Source organism: Castor canadensis, chromosome 2 (genome assembly GCF_047511655.1).
Source record: "Castor canadensis chromosome 2, mCasCan1.hap1v2, whole genome shotgun sequence".
In the NCBI taxonomy this organism is placed as follows: domain Eukaryota; kingdom Metazoa; phylum Chordata; class Mammalia; order Rodentia; family Castoridae; genus Castor; species Castor canadensis.
In genome coordinates, this window is record NC_133387.1 from 72,738,452 (window position 1) to 72,759,279 (window position 20,828).

The 20,828-nt window shown below is 38.3% G+C and overlaps 1 protein-coding gene across 5 annotated transcripts in view; it reads right to left on the reverse strand.

The window, feature by feature from the left end:
• Dock4 (dedicator of cytokinesis 4) overlaps positions 1 to 20,828 on the reverse strand; it is a 433,717-nt gene that overhangs the window by 183,634 nt on the left and 229,255 nt on the right. For all 5 annotated transcript variants that reach the window (XM_074065045.1, XM_074065044.1, XM_074065046.1 and 2 more), the window contains exons 11-12: positions 17,481 to 17,613; positions 13,364 to 13,452 (exon numbers count right to left, since the gene is read on the reverse strand). In XM_074065045.1, coding sequence (XP_073921146.1) covers positions 13,364 to 13,452; positions 17,481 to 17,613 — 222 coding nt within the window. The remainder of the gene's footprint in view (positions 1 to 13,363; positions 13,453 to 17,480; positions 17,614 to 20,828) is intronic.

The window sequence follows — 20,828 nt, forward strand, 5'->3', positions numbered from 1 at the left end:
ATGGTTGCACTTACCAGTCTCTTTGCACACTCTTGCTTCTTACACTTCCTTCCTTCTGGATTCACTTCTTTTTTCCTGATGACTGTCTCTGCTAGTTCTTTCAGCAGATGTGTGTGGTAAATTGTCTAGATCTTTTTTTCTTAAGTTTTATTTCATTCCACGTTTTAAGTAATACTTTGTCAAGTACAGAATGCAAAGTTGGCTGTTTGCCTCTGGCAGTTTTAAGATACTGCTCCATGACATTCTGAACTCTATAACTGCTGCTCAAACTACTTCTTTTCAGTAGTCAGTATTCTCTGTCTAGGTTCTGGCTTTGGCTTGGGTGTTCTGTAGTTTCACAGTTTATATATATCTGATTTTAATGGTGTTCGACCTGCTCATGACTTTTGCTTCTTTTATCTGAGTACTTTTACCAGCAAAAATTCTTCAAATTCTCAGCCTTTTGAAATACAGCAGCTTTCAATACTCTCTTGGCTCCTTCTGGAATTTCTCTTAGATGTATGCTGGTCTTCTGGCATTCAATTCTTTATAACTCTTAAATGTTCATTAAGGATTTTCCATTGCATTTTTGCCATTCTGGCTAATTTATTAAGCTGTAATGTCAGTTTATTTATTCATTTTCACCTGTGCTCATTTCCTATTTAAGCGATCTTTTTTTTTTAAAACGATCTTGAAATTTTAAAAAAAATTTCAAGGACATTCCAACAAAAGACATTAGCTTTCTATGACCACTAAAATTTAAGTACTAAAACCAGGATTTTTAAATTTGTTTTATTACTTGCTATGTACCAGTGCCTTGATTAATGATGGGCAAACAGATGCTCAATTAACTTTTTTTTTTTTGTGGTGCGGGGGTTTAAACTCAGGGTCTTCACCTTGAGCCACTCTGCCAGCCCTTTTTTTGTCAAGGGTTTTTCAAGATAGAGTCTTGAGGACTATTTGCCCAGGCTGGCTTCAAACTGTGATCTCCTGATTTCTGCCTCCTGAGTAGCTAGGATCACAGGCATAAGCCACCAGCATATTAGTTTTAAAATCTCATTTTTGAAATTATGATTGCCCTCTGCTACCTCTTATTTAGTCTGTTATTTTAGTTTTTTTGGAGGGACTGGGATTTGAACTCAGGGTTTCACGCATACAAAACTGCACTCTACCATTTAAGCCACACCTCCAGTCCATTTCTGCTTTGGTTATTTTGGAGATGGGGACTCAGGAACTATTTCCCTGGGCTGGCCTCGAACAACGATCTTCCCAATCTCAACCTCTCAAGTAGCGAGGATTACAGGTGTGAGCTAGCACAGCTCTTTTCTTGATAATTTATTACCAAAATTCTAGGATGTCATGATTCCCAGTTGTTGCATCTGCTCGCTCTCTCACTCTTGATTATTTTAGGATTGATCATCATTTTACGATGTGTGTGTTATTTTTTCCACTCAAATCCCATGTGCCATGAATGTGGAGGTGACAATATGGAAGGGTACACATTTACATTTGTAATGGGACCAGGTTTTTTTGTTTACACTGAATTTTATAACGAGCTTTTCAAACTACTAAGTTAATATAAAATTGGACTAATACCATAAACAGTGAGTTTCAGTGTCTCTAGTGAGAATCGCTCATGCTTTCACCTTTAAAAACAGAGAACAGCTCTCTGAGGCCCAGTATGAGAGGGCTCATTTCTATGTGCCACCATGTCTCACCTTGCAGGGATAGTTCAAAACATAAGCCCCCAATTGTCAGGATCCATATTAAGGCCTGACCCCTTCCTTATCAGGGCACCTACCTGAGTAATATTCTTCTAGTTTGAGTTTCACCTTTACACCTGACCCTGAGACTTCCTTTCCTTAAACTTTAACTCTCTATTTCTTACCATGCTTGTCTTAATTTTAAATACTATTTTCATGTGTCTAAGTGGAAGAGGGGTTGAAACGGTCGAATTTGCCATGTTTTAGAAAGCTGCCTTATTTAAAAATTCTTGGAATTTCTAGTGTTTGTGAATAACATTGTGGTGATGAGGAAAGAGTAATAATGTGCCTTCAAGGTATAAGTGAATTGTAAATGGGTAAATCAATTAACCAGCCAAAAAGTACCCTGCACAGTGATTTAAGGACTAGCAATCTTACCAATATTTAATTAGAAAACTTTTCTCTGTTCCAAAATTTTTAATAAATGTACCAAATTAAACCATAAAGATAAAAATCACAATTTTGATTACAATTGTGACCCAAGAAATGCAGGACAATTAAAAAGTACTTAATACTGTAACCTTTTCTTTTATTCTTCTAAGTTTCTATGTAAGTACGAAGAAAAATTATAGGATATCAGAATATATGTTCCAAAAACACCTGAGCTAAGAATAGATATACTAATAGTATAAAAAGATTTTTAGAAAAGAGATAGCTAAAGGTCATATTACAAACTAGAAGTAATCACCAATAAATCCCTACGTTGAACTTCTGGAGCAGGAAAGGAAGACTACAGTTGGCATATCTATATTACTGTCAATTTATTTCCCCAACTAGAAGTTTCATGAAGTTTGATGACTAAACTGCAATGGTCCTTCCTTTACAGATTTAAAAATATGCACACGCCAAGAAAAGGCCAAACATTTGCTTCATTTTACTTTTCCTCAAAATAAATGCAGTCAAATAGAGAGCCCTGAATTAGGCTCCTTATTTCAACTCAACGAAGACATTCAAAAGTGCTTTAAAACTCATGCAAAAAATAGGCTGTGTCCAGCAGCAGCTGGTAGTGCACAGTGAAAGAGTGCGCAGTTGTAAGTCTCGGTGAGAGACACCAAGGGACTGAACGCAGTCTCAGAAGTTCTTAGAGAAGAAGGGAGCTGATCTCAGCAGGCTGCCTTAAGCACAGGAAGACAGGTAAGCAGACGCAAGAGACAGCATCCCCTACTCAATCCCCAAACAGTTTTCTTCTCCCTTTTATTACTGCAGTTCTAAATCTTCAGCCTCCAAAGTTGCTAAACACCTTTTTTTGTTCTAGCTTATATTAATTTTTCTTCCAAAATGAGCATCCACGTCCCTTTTATTTTGGTAACTTGTGGCAAACTCATAAAAAACTCATATTCTCCCTGAGTAATCCCACTTCCAAGGAGTTATTTTAAGGACATATTCCAATATACAGGTGATGTTCCTAACAGTGTTGCTTACAAATGTAAAAAACTTAAGGCACTTAAAAGTCCAACAGTGGGTGGATAAGAACAAGAGTCTTAGACCTCAAAGACAGAAAAACTTAGGCAACCTTGTTAGGACTCAAAAATTTTGTTATCTTCCAACTGTTTTCCTCTTTGATTTGGCACTAGGGAACTACAGAAGACAACCTAAGGTATATACCTTATAATTTTCATTTACTCATTCGTGAAAGAAATACTTATGAAATATCCACTAGTCCTTAAACTTTGGGGCATCTTAAAATTTAACTACATTAAAATTTTAAAGTAAGACACACATATGTTAAATAGTTCAAATTGTACAAAAGATCTTATTACAGAAGGAAATGCACTCCTACCTCACTTCCAAAGTTCCATTTCCTAGAATTAATCAATGTTTACAATTTCTTGTGCATCCTACCAAAATTTTCTTCCTTTTAATTGTGATAAATGTTATATAGAAAATAAACCAGAGATTGAGGTAAAAATAATAAAGGAAAATGGAATATAGAAGGCATTTCTGAAAAGGTAATATTCAAGCTCTGAAAGAAAAGATGGCAAAGTGATAAACGAGAGATAAGAGTTCCATGCAAGGAAGGTTGTGTGTAAAAGTCCTGTCCAGGGAAGACCTGGGGTAACGGAGAAACAGTAACAAAGGCAGTAGTAACAAAGCCAGTGTGTTTGAAGCAAGCTAAGTCAAATGTGTCCAGAGGACAGCAGTTATGGGACCATGACTTACTCTAATTACAAAGAGAAGCTACTGGAAAATTCTAAGTAAAGGGAATATGATCCAACTGTTGTTTTAGGGTGTGTATGTGTGTGTTTGGGTAGTACTACAGTTTGAAACCAGGGCCTTTAGCTTGCAAGGAAAGAGCTCTTCAACTTGAGCCATGTCTCCAGGCCTAAGAAACTGTTTTTGATATTGCCTGAAAAATGGCACTGGGATGGGAGAGTAGAATTGATGGGTCCAGCTTTGAAGGTAGAGGTTCGTGCTAACATGGTTGTATTGGAGATTGGGGCAAGTGGTTAAACAACAACAACAAGGAAAACCCTTCTACCTTTCTTCTTCTTCTTCTTCTTTTTTTTTTGTTGAACTCAGGGCTGTGTACTTGCAAAGCAGGCACTCTACCACTTGAGCCAACCTTCCAGTCCATTTTCCTCTGTTTACTTTGGAGATGGAGGTCTCTTGAGATATTTATTTACCTGGGCTGACCTTGAACCAGATCCTCCTGATCTTAGCCTCTCAAGAAACTGAGATTTCAGGTGTGAGCCACTGGTGCATGGCTGAAGTCATACATCTTCATGCTGTATTTGATATTTTGATGGGGGCAGGGTGTGGGGTAAGGGAAAAAGGACGATGGAAGGTTTCTGAGGTCTAATCTGAGAAACTATACAGAAGACAGGGTTTCATACTAAGATAGGAATTTTAGTTAAGAGAAGAAAGGAAGAAAAAAACCAGTCCTTGACACTATCTTTTAGAAGCACATAAATACCTTTAGCAGTTTTCTTTGTTTTTCAAGAAGATCTGGGATAGTTCAGCCTAGAAGAACTTCCTTTACTATTCCTTATAAGGCAAGTTCCTTCAGTTTTTGTTGTCTGGAAATTGCGAATGTCTTGAAGTTTTTCTTTCCACAGTTTTTTTTTATTTTTGCAGTACTGGGGTTTGAACTCGGGGCCTTCACCTTGAGCCACTCCACCAGCCCTGCTTTGTTGTGAGTTTTTTTGAGATAGGGTCTTGTGAACTATTTTCCTGGGCTGGCTTCAAACCATGATCCTCCTGATCTCTGCTTCCTGAGTAGGTAGGATTACAGGTGTGAGCCACCAGCACCTAGCCCACTTTCCACACTTTGAATGTCATCCGACTGTCTTCTCACTTCCATTATTTTTCATGAGAATCAGGAGATAATCATATAGGGAGGGCTTCCTTTGTATGTGATGAGCAGTTTTTCTCTTGCTACTTTAACTATTTTTGTTTCGTTTTTCAGCCTTTTACTAAGATGTTTTTGGGTGGGATCGTTTTCTTTCTGTTTCTCATAGTTATAGAAGCTGAGCTTCTTGAATGTGTAGATTAATGTTTTCAACAAATTTAGGATACGTTCTACCTATATTTCTTCAAATATTTTTTTCTGCTCCTTTCTCTCTCTACTCTTCTTCTGGTATGCCCATTTTATGTCTGTGTGTGTGTGTGTGTGTGTGTGTGTGTGTGTGTGTGTGTATGTGTGGAGTGTTTGATGTTATCCCTGAGGTTCTGTTCATTTTTCTGCATTCCTGTCTTCAAAATCTCCTCAGGTGTAGAGTGTGCCCTTCAGCTTGAATTTCCATGTGCTGTTTTCCATAACGTTGGTTCCTTTCAAGATAGTTTCTCAGTTTTATCTACCTGTGGCTGCCTCTCCCTCTGGGCCAAATCTCTACCCCACTGTTCTATGCTGGAGACAGGTATGAAAACCTACTTCCATGGAGTGACACCACTGTTTTACAAGCAAGATATTGGGCTGAAGCAGTGTCTTAGTTCAGGATGCTATAACAAAGTACTGTAAACTTGGGGAGCTTATAAATAGAAATTTATTTCTCAGATTTATTACTCTGGAGAGTAGAAGTCTGAAGTCACGGTGCTAGCAAGGTTGGTTTTTGGTGAGGACCCTCTCCTAGCTTCAGTCTACTGTCTTTCACAGTGCAAAGAGGGTGAGAGGACTCTCTAGGGTCCTCTTTTGTAAGGGTCACTAATGCCAGTCATGAGAACTCCTCCCTCTCAATCCCTTACAACCTAAGGATCTCCCTGTCACTGGCTCCTAATGCCATCACTATGTTGGGGATTGAAATATCAAAACATAAATTTGGGGTGATGCAAATACTCAGTCCACTGGAGGCAGTAAACATCTGGAGTGCTCAGCTTGCCTCTCTCCATGTAAAACCTCTGCCCTCTGAACAAAGTGGAGTGGACAATCAGTGCCCCAGTATTTTCAGCCCATTGTACTTGGGACAGAGCCTCTCACAACTACCAGCTGACTGGTAGAAGGCAGCCTCTAAACTCTCAGCCACACTTGCCAGGAATTCAGCTCCTGCATCTTGAGCTTGCAGGGATGAGAAAAGCAGGCATCCTGGCTGGCCCTAGTGAGATACTGTATTCCTTGACTAGAGGCTTTGGGGAGAAAAAGCCCCATCCCATTGACCACACTTGTTTGGCGCAGTCTCCATCACGCTAAGCTAAGGCAGGAAGGAGAAAAGAAGTGGGCTGTGGCACAAGTGAGTGCCTCTGACACACTCTGCTCCTACTGGGATGTACTAGTCACTCTCAAGTGCCTGTTTCTTCATTGGCTGAATGCTCTTAGGAAAATGCACAGATTTTAATGCTGCTTCTAAGTATGTTTGTTTTGCTAGTTATGGCTGTTTTGATTTAGAGTAAGGTAATTTTACTCCTCACACAGCCGCTCTGTAGTAAACTTTAAAACCTTTCTTGACAGTACTTGCATACTTTGTATATGCTGGGGAGTGAGAGGTTTGAGCAAAACACAACTGGTAAGATTTCGAAGCTTGTCCTTCTAAATTACCAACATCACAAGGTTTCAGCAAAACTACAAAGATGGTATTACTAGATTGCCTCAGAAAATTGCTTTCAATAAAATCTATCCATTTCTGAAATACTTGTAGGACCTCAGTATTATTGAAGTGATATTTTTTAACCTTCTATTCCCTTGTAAGTGGTTCATTTACAAAATTAATCATTTAAGTTTTGTTTCAAGTGCTAAAATGTTACAACTTGTAACATTTAGATAGGATAATTGGCTTTTAAAATAAATATCCCAGAAGCTGTAGACCCTATTTTGGTTGAAATCAGAGCCAGGGAGAACTTTCAGAGCTACGTCCTGCTTACCAGGCAGTAAAATCCTGGCTGGATCTGGTGAGGTATTTACATCTCTGGTGAGGTCAGAGACAGACTCTTGAGGTCTGCAGAACACAGGAAAGAAAGGAAACCAAATATCTAGAAAGGATGGTATTAAGCAAGACAACGCTGTTGGAAAAGGAGTCAATCAATGGAGCATCAGAGCATTAAGAAGAGAGTAAAGTATTGTAGAAAGGGAGTACAGATCAGACAATGAAATCAAAATGGCAACATGGGAACCATGAACGATCATGTGCTAATTCCACGATGGAGGGGCCAAATTTCTCAATGCCCTTACCCAGCAGGACCGGATTACCAAATTGGCAGCTGTTCTTTAACACTGTCATCTTGGAAAGCCCTGACATTTATGTCATTAATGTTGGTACTATTCAAATTTGGGTATATATTTCCTCTTTCAGATGTACTTTCAAAGTCAATTTAAGTGAAAAGAAAAAATATTGGGGGGGGGGAACAAGGAAATGAGAGAGAAGGTGGAGAAGGAAGAGGAGAAGAAGAGTAAGGGAGGGACGACTTGAGTCAGAACTTGATGCCTTTCATAATAATCATAGCTTGATTTCTGACTTGCAGCCTGTATTATTCAATTTGTGAATATGCCCATTGCTGACTGCTTCCTTAAACTAAATAAATTCACAAAGAATGCAAGTTTGACATCACTGAGGATAATTCAATGTCCAGCAATAGGATCACTTTCTGAAAATCATCTCCCTAAGATCTCTGAAGTGAATAACCATATCCTTTGAGCTGCCTACCTTTTAAAATATAAGGGAAATGAAAGGCATGAACAAATAAATATTGTGATTATAACTGTTGGTCCATACATCTCCTAGGTTTAAATTTCAAAGTTTTGGGAAAGCTTTCATGTTTTCTCTGAAGAAGTGATTAGCCCATGGCTAAGAGTTGTACAGAAAATAAGACTGGAGCAATACATAAGTATACAAGTCACTGAATGTCAAGTGAAGAGGCATAAGAGAAAACCAAAATTACTTGCTTTCATTGAGTCTTATACAGAAGAGAAATGCACTGATCAGAGATGACAGCTGGCAAGAAGCCCCTGTACATTTGGCTGAAATTGTAATTGTGAGCATAGATAGGACCATTCAGAAGGAATTTAGCATTTCCTTTTTGCCTAAGGAGGATTTTTCACCTCTAAGTTTCATCTTTTTTTTTTTTTTTTTTTTGGCAGTAGTAGCTTTGAACTCAGGGCCTCACACTTGCTAGGCAAGCATTCTACCACTTAAGCCACTCCACCATCCTCACTCTGATTTAAGATATCAGCCTTTCAATGGCTACACTGAGGATTATGCCAAGATTGAAAAGGTTTTGTGTACTTGTTTATTTTTACTGTACATATTATAATATATTTATGTTTTTTCAAGTGCACATAGGAATCCACTGGCTCAAGCCATTTTGTAAAAATGTAGATAATGATGTGTTCAGGTCATGTTACCCTAAAATATGAGATGTTGCATTACTAAATATTTTCAAAGAGATCATATGAAAGAATATCTCTCTGAGCTTCCCTTGTTCTTTTGACTTTAAATTAGGTCACAAGCCCCTCAAGAAAGAGGTGCTGTCCTTGTGCCCAGAGAAGAACATCTATATCTCTGCAAATGAACAGCCTGGTGGAGCAGAACCTGAACAATAAGCGTTGCTGACTGCTTATTACCACCAGGTTGTGCATTTTGTCCCATTGTATTTATGCGTGACTGACCATTCTTCATCACAGCTACCATAAAAACACTAAGGTTTAACTGTTTCTTCAGGTCTTGATTTTTTTTTCCTTCTTCTTCTTCTTGGGAAGGTTTGAACTCAGGACCACACCTTTGCTAGGCAGGTGCTCTACCACTTGAGCCACACCCCCAGCCTTTTTTCAGCTGTAGTTATTTTTCCCTAGGTCTAGCCTCAGACTGATCCCACTAACTAGGCCCAGTGTAGCTGGGTCACAGGCAAGCCCACTAGGCCCAGCTTAATTGTTGAAAGGAGGTCTTGCTAACTTCTTGTTGGGGCTGACCTCACATTGCAATCTTCATGATCTCTGCCTCCCAAGTAGTTGAGATTACAGCATTAGCCATTGTGCCAGGCCAGATCTTGATTTTCTATGATAACTTACATTAAATAAACTTGTAGACTTTGTTAATCTGTATTTTGTTATAGGTGGATCAGTTACCAACTTAGGAATGGTGAGAAAAAGATATTTTCCCTCCACTACAATAGCATATATGAGCACGATTTATTACATAATTTTTTAACTTACTGAACTATTTGTGCACTTTTTTTCTGGTGGTACTGGGGTTTGAACTTAGGGTTTCATGCTTGCTAGGCAGGTACTCTTTCCATATATGTGCTTTTTTATATATAACAAATCTTCCAAAACAGTATGCCTAGTGATCATATTAAAACTAAAAAGTATAACTAATTTAGACAATAACATTAAGTTGTAATCATTATTTCCATTCACTTGAAATTTGGGGCTAGGATTTTTTCTTTTAACACTGTATGTAGCTTTAAAGAATATCTTATGGTGTAATTTACAATTTTACATTTTTTTCTTCACTTGTATGTATATATTATGCACACATATACACAGAAGTCAGAGCACTGATGTAATTCTTAAGAATTATCTAATCAGGTAATATTGAATTAAATGACTCATGTGTGTGCGTGTTGTGTGTGTGTTTAGGGGAGGGAAAAGATAAAATAAATGTAATAAGATGTTTACCTTTGAAAAATTAGTAATTCTTTGCAGTATTCTTGCAACTTTTTGTAAGGAAATTTAGTTGACTATAAAAAAAGTTTTAAAAGATCATTGTTTAATAATTAGAAAATTTCAAAAACAAGCAAAACAGAAATATCCATATTTCTAGCCAATAGGTGGTGCCAACAAGTACTACTTCTATTTTAATGCTTTGAGAAATAAGTTTCTGAATGCAATGTTCAAAAATCAGGGCACTAATAAATTCCACAAGTTATGCCACTTCTATAATACTGAACTGAATAACTACTTTGGTATGTGTGGCTAGGAGTCTCAAAGATAAAAATGCAATCTGATATCCAAGTCTCTTTTCACCTAGCCCAATAAAGAACACTCTGTGCTTCCTGCATAGAATTAAACTGCTTTCCCCACACATTGTAGGATACTTATCAGGTAATTCCTTTTAATATCCTCTGGGGGGTAAGGAACACACCATGTAAACTCGTCTTAATCAGGCACAAAAAAGATTCCAGAAATTTACCTGATCAGCAAATATGATTTCTTCTGGTTGTAAGCCATATGTGCAAACGACAGGAATATTTAATGAATACACAAATGACATAAAGATTTTTAAGTCTCTCTCAGAATATACTAAACTATTGCCAGTGATTTTTACGCACTTATCTCAAGAGTTAGAATTAAATTTGCCTTGGTAAATCATACTGCTCAGTCTAGTGCACATTCCTAGAATTCAACTGCTGTCCACCAGAGGTGACAGTTAGAAAAACCATCTGTGCAACAAAGCTAAACCAGGCTCACTTTAATGAATATTTTTAGAATGTCAAATTCTCACAATATTGCTTTTGGATTTTAAAATTGCTATATAGCACAACTTTGAAGATTTCAAATTAATTAAACTAATTTAACTGTACCGATGTATTAATTCAATTATTTTTAGCTTTTAAAAGTTAAATAGATTGCTTGCCATTTTCTATCAGTAGCTAAACTCAATGAAGATAGTGTTTAATTTGCCTTTGCAACACAAGTCTTAGGTTCCAGGGATACACCCCTTCTTCTGTTAAACACACAAGATTGCAACTGCAAGAGACAGGACATCAGTGAAGCACAAAAGGTCTGGAAATTAGCTGGCAGAATTTGTTTCAAAGTAATTTCAAAGTTATTCTTTCCTTCTTTTTTTTTGTACAATGACTAAGGAATACAGCAGGGAGGGAAAAACAGTACTTTTTTGGGGTAAACTCCATTCTCTTGACAATGTTTGGCCATGTTGCTTCCAGTCTGTCGACAATCCTGTCGTCTACAAAGAAAACAGTGGAAGTCAACGTATGTAACCATGTGGCAGCTGACCACCAGGCCCTGCATTTTCCCACTTCAATGTCTGCTATGCTTGCTTCCTCTATTGTTTTTAATTAAGTCATTAAAGTGCCTCTGCTTAATAATCAGGCTATACGGATCTAGAATACTGTCTACGCTTGTAACTAGCTTTCCCACAAGAAGAGGAATAAAGGCTGGATGTACAGCTCAAGCAGCAGAGCGCCTGCCTTGCAAGTGCAAAGCCCTGAGTTCAAATCCCAGTACTGCCAAAAAAAAAAAAAAAAGAATAAGGGGAATAGATCAAAGTGAGAGCAATGATGACACACAAAGACTGAAAGGCAATACTTTGATGAAACAGAAAAAGTTGTTTGTCTTTTTTTTTTTTTTTAAGTTTTGTTCTGAGCTTTCTCTCTCTGGAGCAGTACTGTGTACTGTAGAGTGATAAAGCTTACGGCTGGGTATGCTATGCCTTGAAGCAGCTAGAAGGTAAGAGATCAAGGAGTTAAAGTCATATAAATGCTGGCTGTGTGCTTTCCTTTTTTATGGGAGTTATACATGGAACCAGGACAATAAGCAATTACATTAAAAAAAAAAACCCAGAAAGAGATATTAGCAGTTAAATCTTCAGAGAGAAGGTGGAAGGAACAAAATGTAAGAGGGATCAAATGTATCAATAAGACAAGTGTATTATTCTAAAGGCCTTCCTTAGGGAGATTAAATCTGGATCCATTTTGAAAAATGAAACTAGATGATTTAAGAGGAAAGAGTACAACATTCCAGATTTTGGATTCAGTGTGAGTAAACAGTAATATCAGCTACCATTGAATGTACATACTGATTATGCATAAGTCCTATAGGAAATGCTTTGCACTCATTTTCTCTTTTAGTCCTCCCAGTAACACTCAGAGGTTGATATTCCTATTATCCTAGTGAAACTGTGACTCAAACCTAGGATATCTTGCTTGCAGAGAGAAACAACTTCTAAGTACCACACAATACTACGAGATGATGCCTCTCTGTAAGCAGAGAGCAATCTATAGTTTGCTGAACCCTGACCTTGATTACAGGACACAAGATCAGTTACTGAAGACATGTATCTGGGAATATAAATTAGAGTCCATCATCAAGAGCTTCACCATGATGTAAGAGGCCACTGAGTATCACTTCGGAGCCAATGACATTCAAATAATCCACCAACAGATGAGTTTTGTCCTGCATGAAGCATATTCAAAAGGGGGAAGGCTTGAGGATCAACAAGAAGTTAATAAAGGCATGTATTGCAAAAGTCCAAGACATCCTGGTTAGTGAAGATGGCATCAGTGACAATACGGAAGTCAGGGAGAAATCAGAAAGTCAGGGTTAATTTCATGATCCTTTATTCACATGGAGGGCAAATGCAAGCAAATTATGGGCAATTTGCCCTCTGATGGTGATTCATTTTTTTCCACATTTTTAAAAACATTTTTGTTAGCATGTAATAGTTGTACAGGGGAGTTCACTGTGACATTTCTATAAATGCTTACAATATACCTTGGTTAGGCTCATTCCCACCATCATTCTCTCTCATTTCCCTCCCTCCTACTTAAAATGACTGACAGGTTTCAATGTTCTATCGTCACACACATGTATAAAGTACTTTGATGATATTCACTCTCCTTTAATCTTTCCATTTCCCCTCCCTCCCTGTTTTATATTCCTGTCCTTCATTGTTTATGCTCATTATTCAAAGGGATTTTGTCATGGTATTTCACCTGTGAATACACTATATTTCAATCAGTCTTGCCTCCTTTGTTACTCTTCCTTAGCCTTTCCCCAGCCCATATTATTCAACGGCTTTTAGTGCACAAAACGGGCGCCTTACTCAGATTTCTGTTTATCGAGCCTATTTCAATTTAACAGTCACAAACTCAAGCATGTTTGTCATTTAGTTTTTAGCTTACAGTAAAAACTTAAAAGGTCTCAAGATTTGGTACCAATGAACAAAGTCAGAATCCACTGCTTTGTTTCAAAGCAGAATGAAATACATTTTTTTTTATAAAGAGTTATAGTTATAATCCTAACACAGCACAGGAAGATGATCCAGAATGTTTCCTGAGCATTTTTTAAAGTTAGGAATGACAAGAGAAATAGTGAGATAGACAGAGAGGCAAGGAGAAGGGCAGAGAGGGGAGGGAAGGGGAGGGGAGGGGAGAAGGGCTGACCATTTCCTTCTCATGCAGACAAAAGGGCCTGAAATAAAAAGTGTAGGGAAAGTCAGCCAACTGCATATGCTCACCTGCATTGGAGCCAGTCAAATTATAGCGTGCATTCAGTTTCTTGATGATGTTCTCATGGATTTGGTACCATTCACTCTCTGTGTTACACCTATGGAAACATCACTCAGTTAAGGCTTAATGATACATGATAAAGCAATGGTCTGAATAGCATATTTGCTTTTTGTTACAACCCCTATAATACTGCCTGAAACCCCTTGGATTGTCCAACAACTTATTGAAAATGACTGTCAGTTTCAGCATGGCTGCCTCAAGATGAGGAGGAATGTCCACACATGGCAAAACTTGACCAATTATCTTACGACAGAGGTAGCTGGACTGCCCCAACACAGGAAAAACAACCTCAGAAACAATGCAAAGTAAGAGTGCGACATCCTAGATTCAAAATCTCATTATTCACTGAGCTATGTTCTTTGGGAAAAATATTTACCTACTGTGAGAATCTGTAGGTATGTTCTGAAATAGCAGTAATATATTAGAACGTTATTTTAAATAAGTATAGGCTTAAGATAATGCCTGGAATATAGTAAATAATAAGTATCAGCTCTCATTAGAAAGTTTCCATCTTCTCTAACATGACCAGATCTGGCTAATATCAAAATGCAATAAATTAAGCAAAATGAAATTGCTGTTAACACAACTTACACTGGCAAAATGCTGGCAGAATTTACTAAAAAGTACTCTCAGAAATGACATCAGTCTGTCTTCTTACTCTCACAGCCAAATGTATCGCTTGCTTTTGGTGCTTATTGCTTTTTAGCTCATGTTATCTTTCTTTACATGGTATAATTCACCTGACAGACTATTGGGGGTTTTTAGAACTAAATCTAGAACTGGTTGACATCTGAGTCTTCCTTAAAGCTTTGAAAATTGTAGAGGCTTAAAAATATCAGTTGTACAGATGTATGGGTGGATGGATGTCCATTTGACTGGTAACTCCTGGTGACTCATAAATGTGTTTGTCTGTTATTCATCTTTACTGGTACAATTCCCCAGATAGGGTTGGGGATATTTGTAAATTTGTTACAAACTCTTACTGGCCAGAAAGGCCCCCTCCCAAGAGTCTTGGATATCAAGATTCTATGCGCTATCGATCAAAATATCCCACAGCAGGTTTGTTTTCCTAGTGATCGTGTCTGAAGCAGACAATTCACTATTATTTATTTTATTATCATAGGTTTTTTCCAGGATGAATATGGTGGTAGTTATTTTCAACCCATTGATAATGGCGTAGTAAACCAAGCTGTGAGTCTTGGGAGACTGAGAAATTCAGATAAAGAAACTATCCCACCCGTCCAGTTGGGAGACACTAAATTGCCATTTAGTTCATTCTGTCTCTAGTTTTCTCATTTCAGCCTAGTAGGAAAAGAAGAAAGATTTTTACTTCCTATCATATAGTCGAATGACCCCAGAAATTCATGTTTCAACCTAAAAAAAAGTCCAAATAAAATCAAAGCTCCTGCAACCAGTTGTGTTGGCTCCTAACTGTAATCCCAGCACTCAGGAGGCTAAGGCAAGAGGATTAGGAGATGGAGGACAGACTGGGTCACATAGCAAAGCCCCTTTATAAATAAACAAAAACCCAAATGGACAAAAAAAAAAAAAAAAACCCCAAAAACCCAAAACTTCTAAATAAAATATCTTCCAGTCTTAGACAAGGCATTTGCCACTGTTCTTTAATTGAGACCCAGATGGGCTAGGGATTCCATCACAGTAACAAATAGAAATTTCTTCCAAGTGATTTCTAACAAGCACTTTCCTAAACTGCTTTTAGTTTTTTTGAGACAGAGTCTAATCACGTAGGTGACACTGGTTTCAAACTCACTATGTAGCCAATGCCGGTCTTCAACTTGAGATCCTCCTGCCTTGGTCTCCCAAGTGTTAAGATTACAGACATGTGCCACTTTTAGTGTTTTACTAAATTCACAGTTCCTCCCAACTGTAGAGACTGTTTTGACTGGGTAATATTCTCCTGAAACAGATTTAATATTCTCTTGAAACAGCTTCCTGATTTGCTGAATTGGCATTTTTAAGTGACTTCTCTTTTAGGAAGAATTAGCCAGAACCTTAATTGATGCTTAAGAAATAACAGACAATAAAAACCTAAAAAGAACAGCACAATTTATTTTTATGACACTGAGTATCTCCCATGGGCAGAGCTGAAATTCATAGTCCTCTTCAGCTGGCTGCAAGAGTAGGGGGATGCATGCCACTGTTGGTCCCTAGTTATCCCAGGGGCAAGATAAACATGACACTCACCACCCATTCCTGGAAAGATGGTTCTAAGAAATGATGAGATTGTGTTTGTGAAGGACTTTAGCTTTCTTAAAAAGCAATACCACTCAACATCCATGAAAATACAACCTGGTAATCTGAGAACCCAGGTTCTAGAGTTGGACAGTCTTGACTTCAGATAGGGTTCCCTTCTTATTAGTCTGGTGACTTCAGGCAAGTTACTTAACTGTCTGCTTTTGTGTAAAATTGAGCTAATAGAACTTGTCCTAGGGATAAAGAGACATGCTGCATGTAGCATGCTGAACAGCACGGAGCAAGCGCAGGTAAACACGGATATATCATTCATTACTGTTTCAAGTAAATTATGCTTCATGACAACTGGCGGAGTTTGATGAGAAGATCACTATGGATTTAAAGTCCAACCATTAAAAATCAGGGCTGTCATGTGATGAAAAAACAGTAATGACCTCCATTTCCCACTAGTTTCAAGAAGTTTTCAAGTTTAAAATGAAGGTCACTGGTCTTATCCCACTTAATGGAGATAATGAGAGTTTTCAGACCTAAACCACTGGCTGTAGATAAATCTTTGTCAACTAATTACTAGGTTGCTACAGAGGTTCCACTGGGTGGAGAGGAGATAAATCCATGAAACCTTGCAGCAGTGGTCAAAAGCAATCTGAAATATATGTCCCTCAGGCAATGGACCAGTTGTATTATCACTGCATATGAAAAAGCTGTTGGCATATGTTAGATCTGTCAATACAAACTCTGGAATAAAAGATGAAAGCAGTTTGCTCATGGAAGTGGCCCACTGTAGGTCCTCAAATCAGGAATGTGGATGTCCCTGTGGATCGACTCTGATGTCATCACTGTCTGTCTCCTCAACCAACTTGAGGAGAGATGGTAGGCAGATCCAAACCCATGTACATCTTAAACACTCATTTAACTTAGAATTTGGACTCTATCAAGTGATTGTCTTAGTGATATTATGGGTTGATCTGTGTCTCCTAAAACAGATAAAGTTGAAATACTAACCTCCAGAACCTTAGATTTTGGAAAAAGGGTCTATACTGAGAGAATCACATTATGATGAGGTTGTTGGGTGAGCCCTGATCCAATCTGATTGTGTCCTTATAAAAGGACTCACTGGGAACCAACCCTGATAACACTCAGATCTCCAGCCTCTAGAACTGTGAGACAATACACTTCTGTTGCTTAAGAAATGCTGTTTGCAGTACTGTGTTACAGCAGGTCCAGCACATTAATACATGAAATAGTAGGGTAATCACCTGAGCTTCCCTTTTGCAATTCTAATTTATTTGTATTGAAAGTACTGTGTTTCTACTTTCCAAGAACAAATTGTCTGAAGGTAAAGACATGCTAGGTATATAAATTCAATGGAAGGACTGTACATATAGGTAGTTTATCTAATTGATCAGCTGTCTTTTTTTTTTTTTCCCCTTTGTTTTTGGTTTTTGAGACAGGGTCTTTCTATGTAGTCCAGGCTGGTCTTGAACTTGCAATCCTCCTGTCTCAGCTTCCTCAGTGCTAAGATTATAGGTATGTACCACCAAGCCCAGCTAGAAGATATTTTTTCTTTCAGAGTTTGGGGTTGAACCCAGGGCCTTTCACACACTATGCAAATACTCTACCACTGAGCCACATATCCCCATCTGGCTTTCAATTTCATAATTACTCTGAATGTCAAACAGCAATTCATGATTCATTTTTAGCAAATCTGCCAATTAATGGGTTTTTGAAAAATGACTCAAACCCAATCTATCCATTGTTCTTTAATTACCCACACAAAGTAGCATTCACCCAGATGGGATCCATGTGCACCCGTGTGCCCACCCCAGCATCCACCCTGTGCATGCTTCTTACATGTACACTTTCAGGATGAGGTCATCTTTTGTCTCTCCTGTTAACAGGTCAGCAATGCTAAGAACAGCACAACCAAAGGGGCGTCTATACTGGACATTGCAGGCATTCTTTTTTTCTCCTGCTCCCATTCGACCTGTCCGGTTAAAGAGCAAACATGACCCATTGAGACATTTGATTAGATGCAGCTTAACTAGAGACACACAGAGCTTTGAGACAGACCATACAAAATATAATTGGTTGATTGAAAGGACACCATTTGGAGCTACAGAAGCTGTGGCTTCAGTTCAGGACTCTATTCTCCAATACCTATTTGACTTTGGGCAAGTAGCTTAAACTCTGGGCATCAGTTGCCATCTGTAAAGATGAAGATTGTTTAGGAACCACCTTCCTTCCTGCTCTCAGGACTCTTGAAGGCATCCAGGAAGTTCATGTCATTAAAGCAGTAATGATGTCTATTTCATTTCTCTTTTTTAAAAAAATTCTATATTCAGTTTCACCTTTGAGAGAAGGCAGTTGGAAATTTGGTAATATAATAAGTGATCACAGGTGATCAAATACATATGCTCCTGCTCAGAGGGCAAGCGACTGATAACTCACCCCAACACTGAAAGCCCCAGGCGGCGGCGGGGGGGGGGGAGCAGTGACTATTGTAAAGTCAATTTGTTTTACTTTGTCATGTATTTTTAAATATGCTATTGATACATTATTTTACTTATTCTTATTTAATGTCAATGGATTATTCTGAAGATCAAAAACAGAAAATATGCTGAAACTGAACTATATCAAGTAATGTGAGGAAACCCTGCAAATTTGCTCATCCATAGATCCAGAAATTGTTTCCATTTCAGCAAAATTCTACAGCACAGCAGGAAGTCTGCAGCACTTCCAAAATCCAATGTTAAATACAAAAAAACAAAAACAAAAAACAAAGGATGGCAATATGTAATTTGGTATTCATTTATCAGTAACAAAGGAAAACTACTTCTGCAATGTATTACTTTCAGCTTACAAAGAGAAGCTCTTATTTTATGGCTAAAATCAAAACTAAAAAAATAAATAAGTCAGTTGCTTTTCTTAGATATACAAAATATATGAGTTTTAAATATAATGTTCTCATCACTTGACACTGAACTGTGGATAAATTTTAAACTACAGTATTTTAATATAAGTTTTGTCTGCAAATCAAACACCTTATAATGTCATATTTAAATTTAATGATCCACCAATCATACTTACAGAATTGATTTAAACAAATTTAAAACTTTGGACATTTGTTAAACTAAAAATGCATGTTCAATTTATCTCTACTTTGAGTATTACTGTAGAATGCATTAGGATGAAATATATACTGTAATCTTAATCAATATAATGACATAAAATATAATTTTTTAACTTGCTCATCTCTTTGTACATGCAAGATGACAAAGAGATGAATTTAAGTTTGATACATTTGATACATTGTAAGAACTTTTGTAAGTGCCACAATGTACCCCTAACTCAGCCCAGCAGTAAAAAAAAAAAAAATTGGGATTCCAAGATGGCAGCTAGATGGAGGAAGCAGAAAGCGAGCCTCCTGTAGTGAAATCTTGGAGAGACGCTGGAGACACACTTTGCAGGCATAATCACCGAGAAAAGGCATAATTTTGACTTCTCCACATCTACAGCCAGCGCAGAGAATCTCCACTTCATGTTAAATGGAGAAATCAGGAGGGCCCCCAGGACACCAGTCTCCAGCGCCCAGACGGCTTGGGAGGACGTGGACCAGGTGAGCTTCGCGGTACTGCAGTACTCCCACAGACAAGCCTGGGCCAGAGCAGCATAGCCCCCTGGACAGACCAACCTCCACCCGGGGAAAAAAGAGAAACTGACTAATAAGCAATAAGAGCAATAAAGACACACGGGAAAGAGGGTGGGGCTCACTGAGCACTGAAGATTGGGGGAAGGGAATCCTCCCCCGGACTGTAAATAAACAAGCCAGGCGGTCAGGAGAGGTGCTGGTGGGAGCGGGGGAGCGCACCCAGCAACCAGGAGCGGGAAAGCTGGTGAGAGTGGCGGAGGGAGGAAAACTCCACAGGAGAGGAGGGAAGACCCACTTCCCACGAGAACTGTAAACAAACATGGCGGCTGGCAGGAGCAGCAGCACCGCCCAGTAATCAGGAGCAGGAAAGCTTGTGAAAGTGGCAATGGGAAAACTACACAGGAGAGGGGGAAAACACCCACCTCCCACATGAACTGTAAATAAACACGCATGCCCGAGAAAGTGGGTGCAGTGTCACCTTTCCCAGTGCTTGGAAAGGAGAAAGCTTATAGCAGAGGCTCCTGCACAGGAGAACTCTGAGTAAACAAAGCCTGCGGGGCCAGGTGAGTGCTAGGCTCACCCCCGAGATCTGCATAAATAACACCGCCAGCTACAGGCTGAGAGCAGCAGGCAGGCAAGCCACAGTTACAGATACCATTCTCAGAACTGTCTCCAGACTCATTTTTTCCTTCGTCTCCCTACCTTTGATGAGAGAACAACCGAATTACACCTGCAAGCTGAAAAACTTACTGAAACTGTATTGCATTTGAACTTGGGACACTTGGTGGGGTTTTTTTTTTGTGCATGTGTGTGTAGTTTTGTTCTACTTTATGTCTCCCCTTTGATGAGACAACTACAGAAAAACATCTGAGGCACGATCTCCAGGATTGGAGACTGAGACGAACACCCAAATTATTAAGACTGAAACTTCACTGCATTTGAACTTGGAGGTTTTTTGGTTTTTTTAAAATTTTCTATTTTTTCATTTTATTTTAATACATTTTTATATATAGATTTATCTTTCATTTACTTATTTTTTATTTTTAATTCTTATCTTTATTTTTTTATTTTTGATTTTCAATCCTCTCTCTGTCTGTCTAATGTCTGTTCACCTTACTGTCGATTAGTACACTAAAGCTCCCTGTTTATACCTTTGAAACCTTGTCTGATACCTTGTTCTGTCTTCTCCTTCCAGTCTGTGTATTTGTTTTTCCCATTTCTTTAACTTCTTGCTTTCCATCTCAGCTCACCATTCCATTCTAAATGTTACCATTGTTATTACAAGCTAGAAAATACTTAATTGCACACAGTTCAGGGACAGTAACAACACCAAAGACAATGATGGGAAGACAGAAAAAACAGAGAAACCAGTTTCCCCACAGCAAAAAATTAGTACAGGAACCAGAGGGGAATGAAAAGAACAGAAACTCAGATCCAGACTCCAACAAAATGAAGATAAACTATGCCAAAGGACCCAATGAAGCTCAGAAGAATAATTTAAAAGAAGACATACTACAGGTACTCAATGAGTATTTTATAGAGATGATACT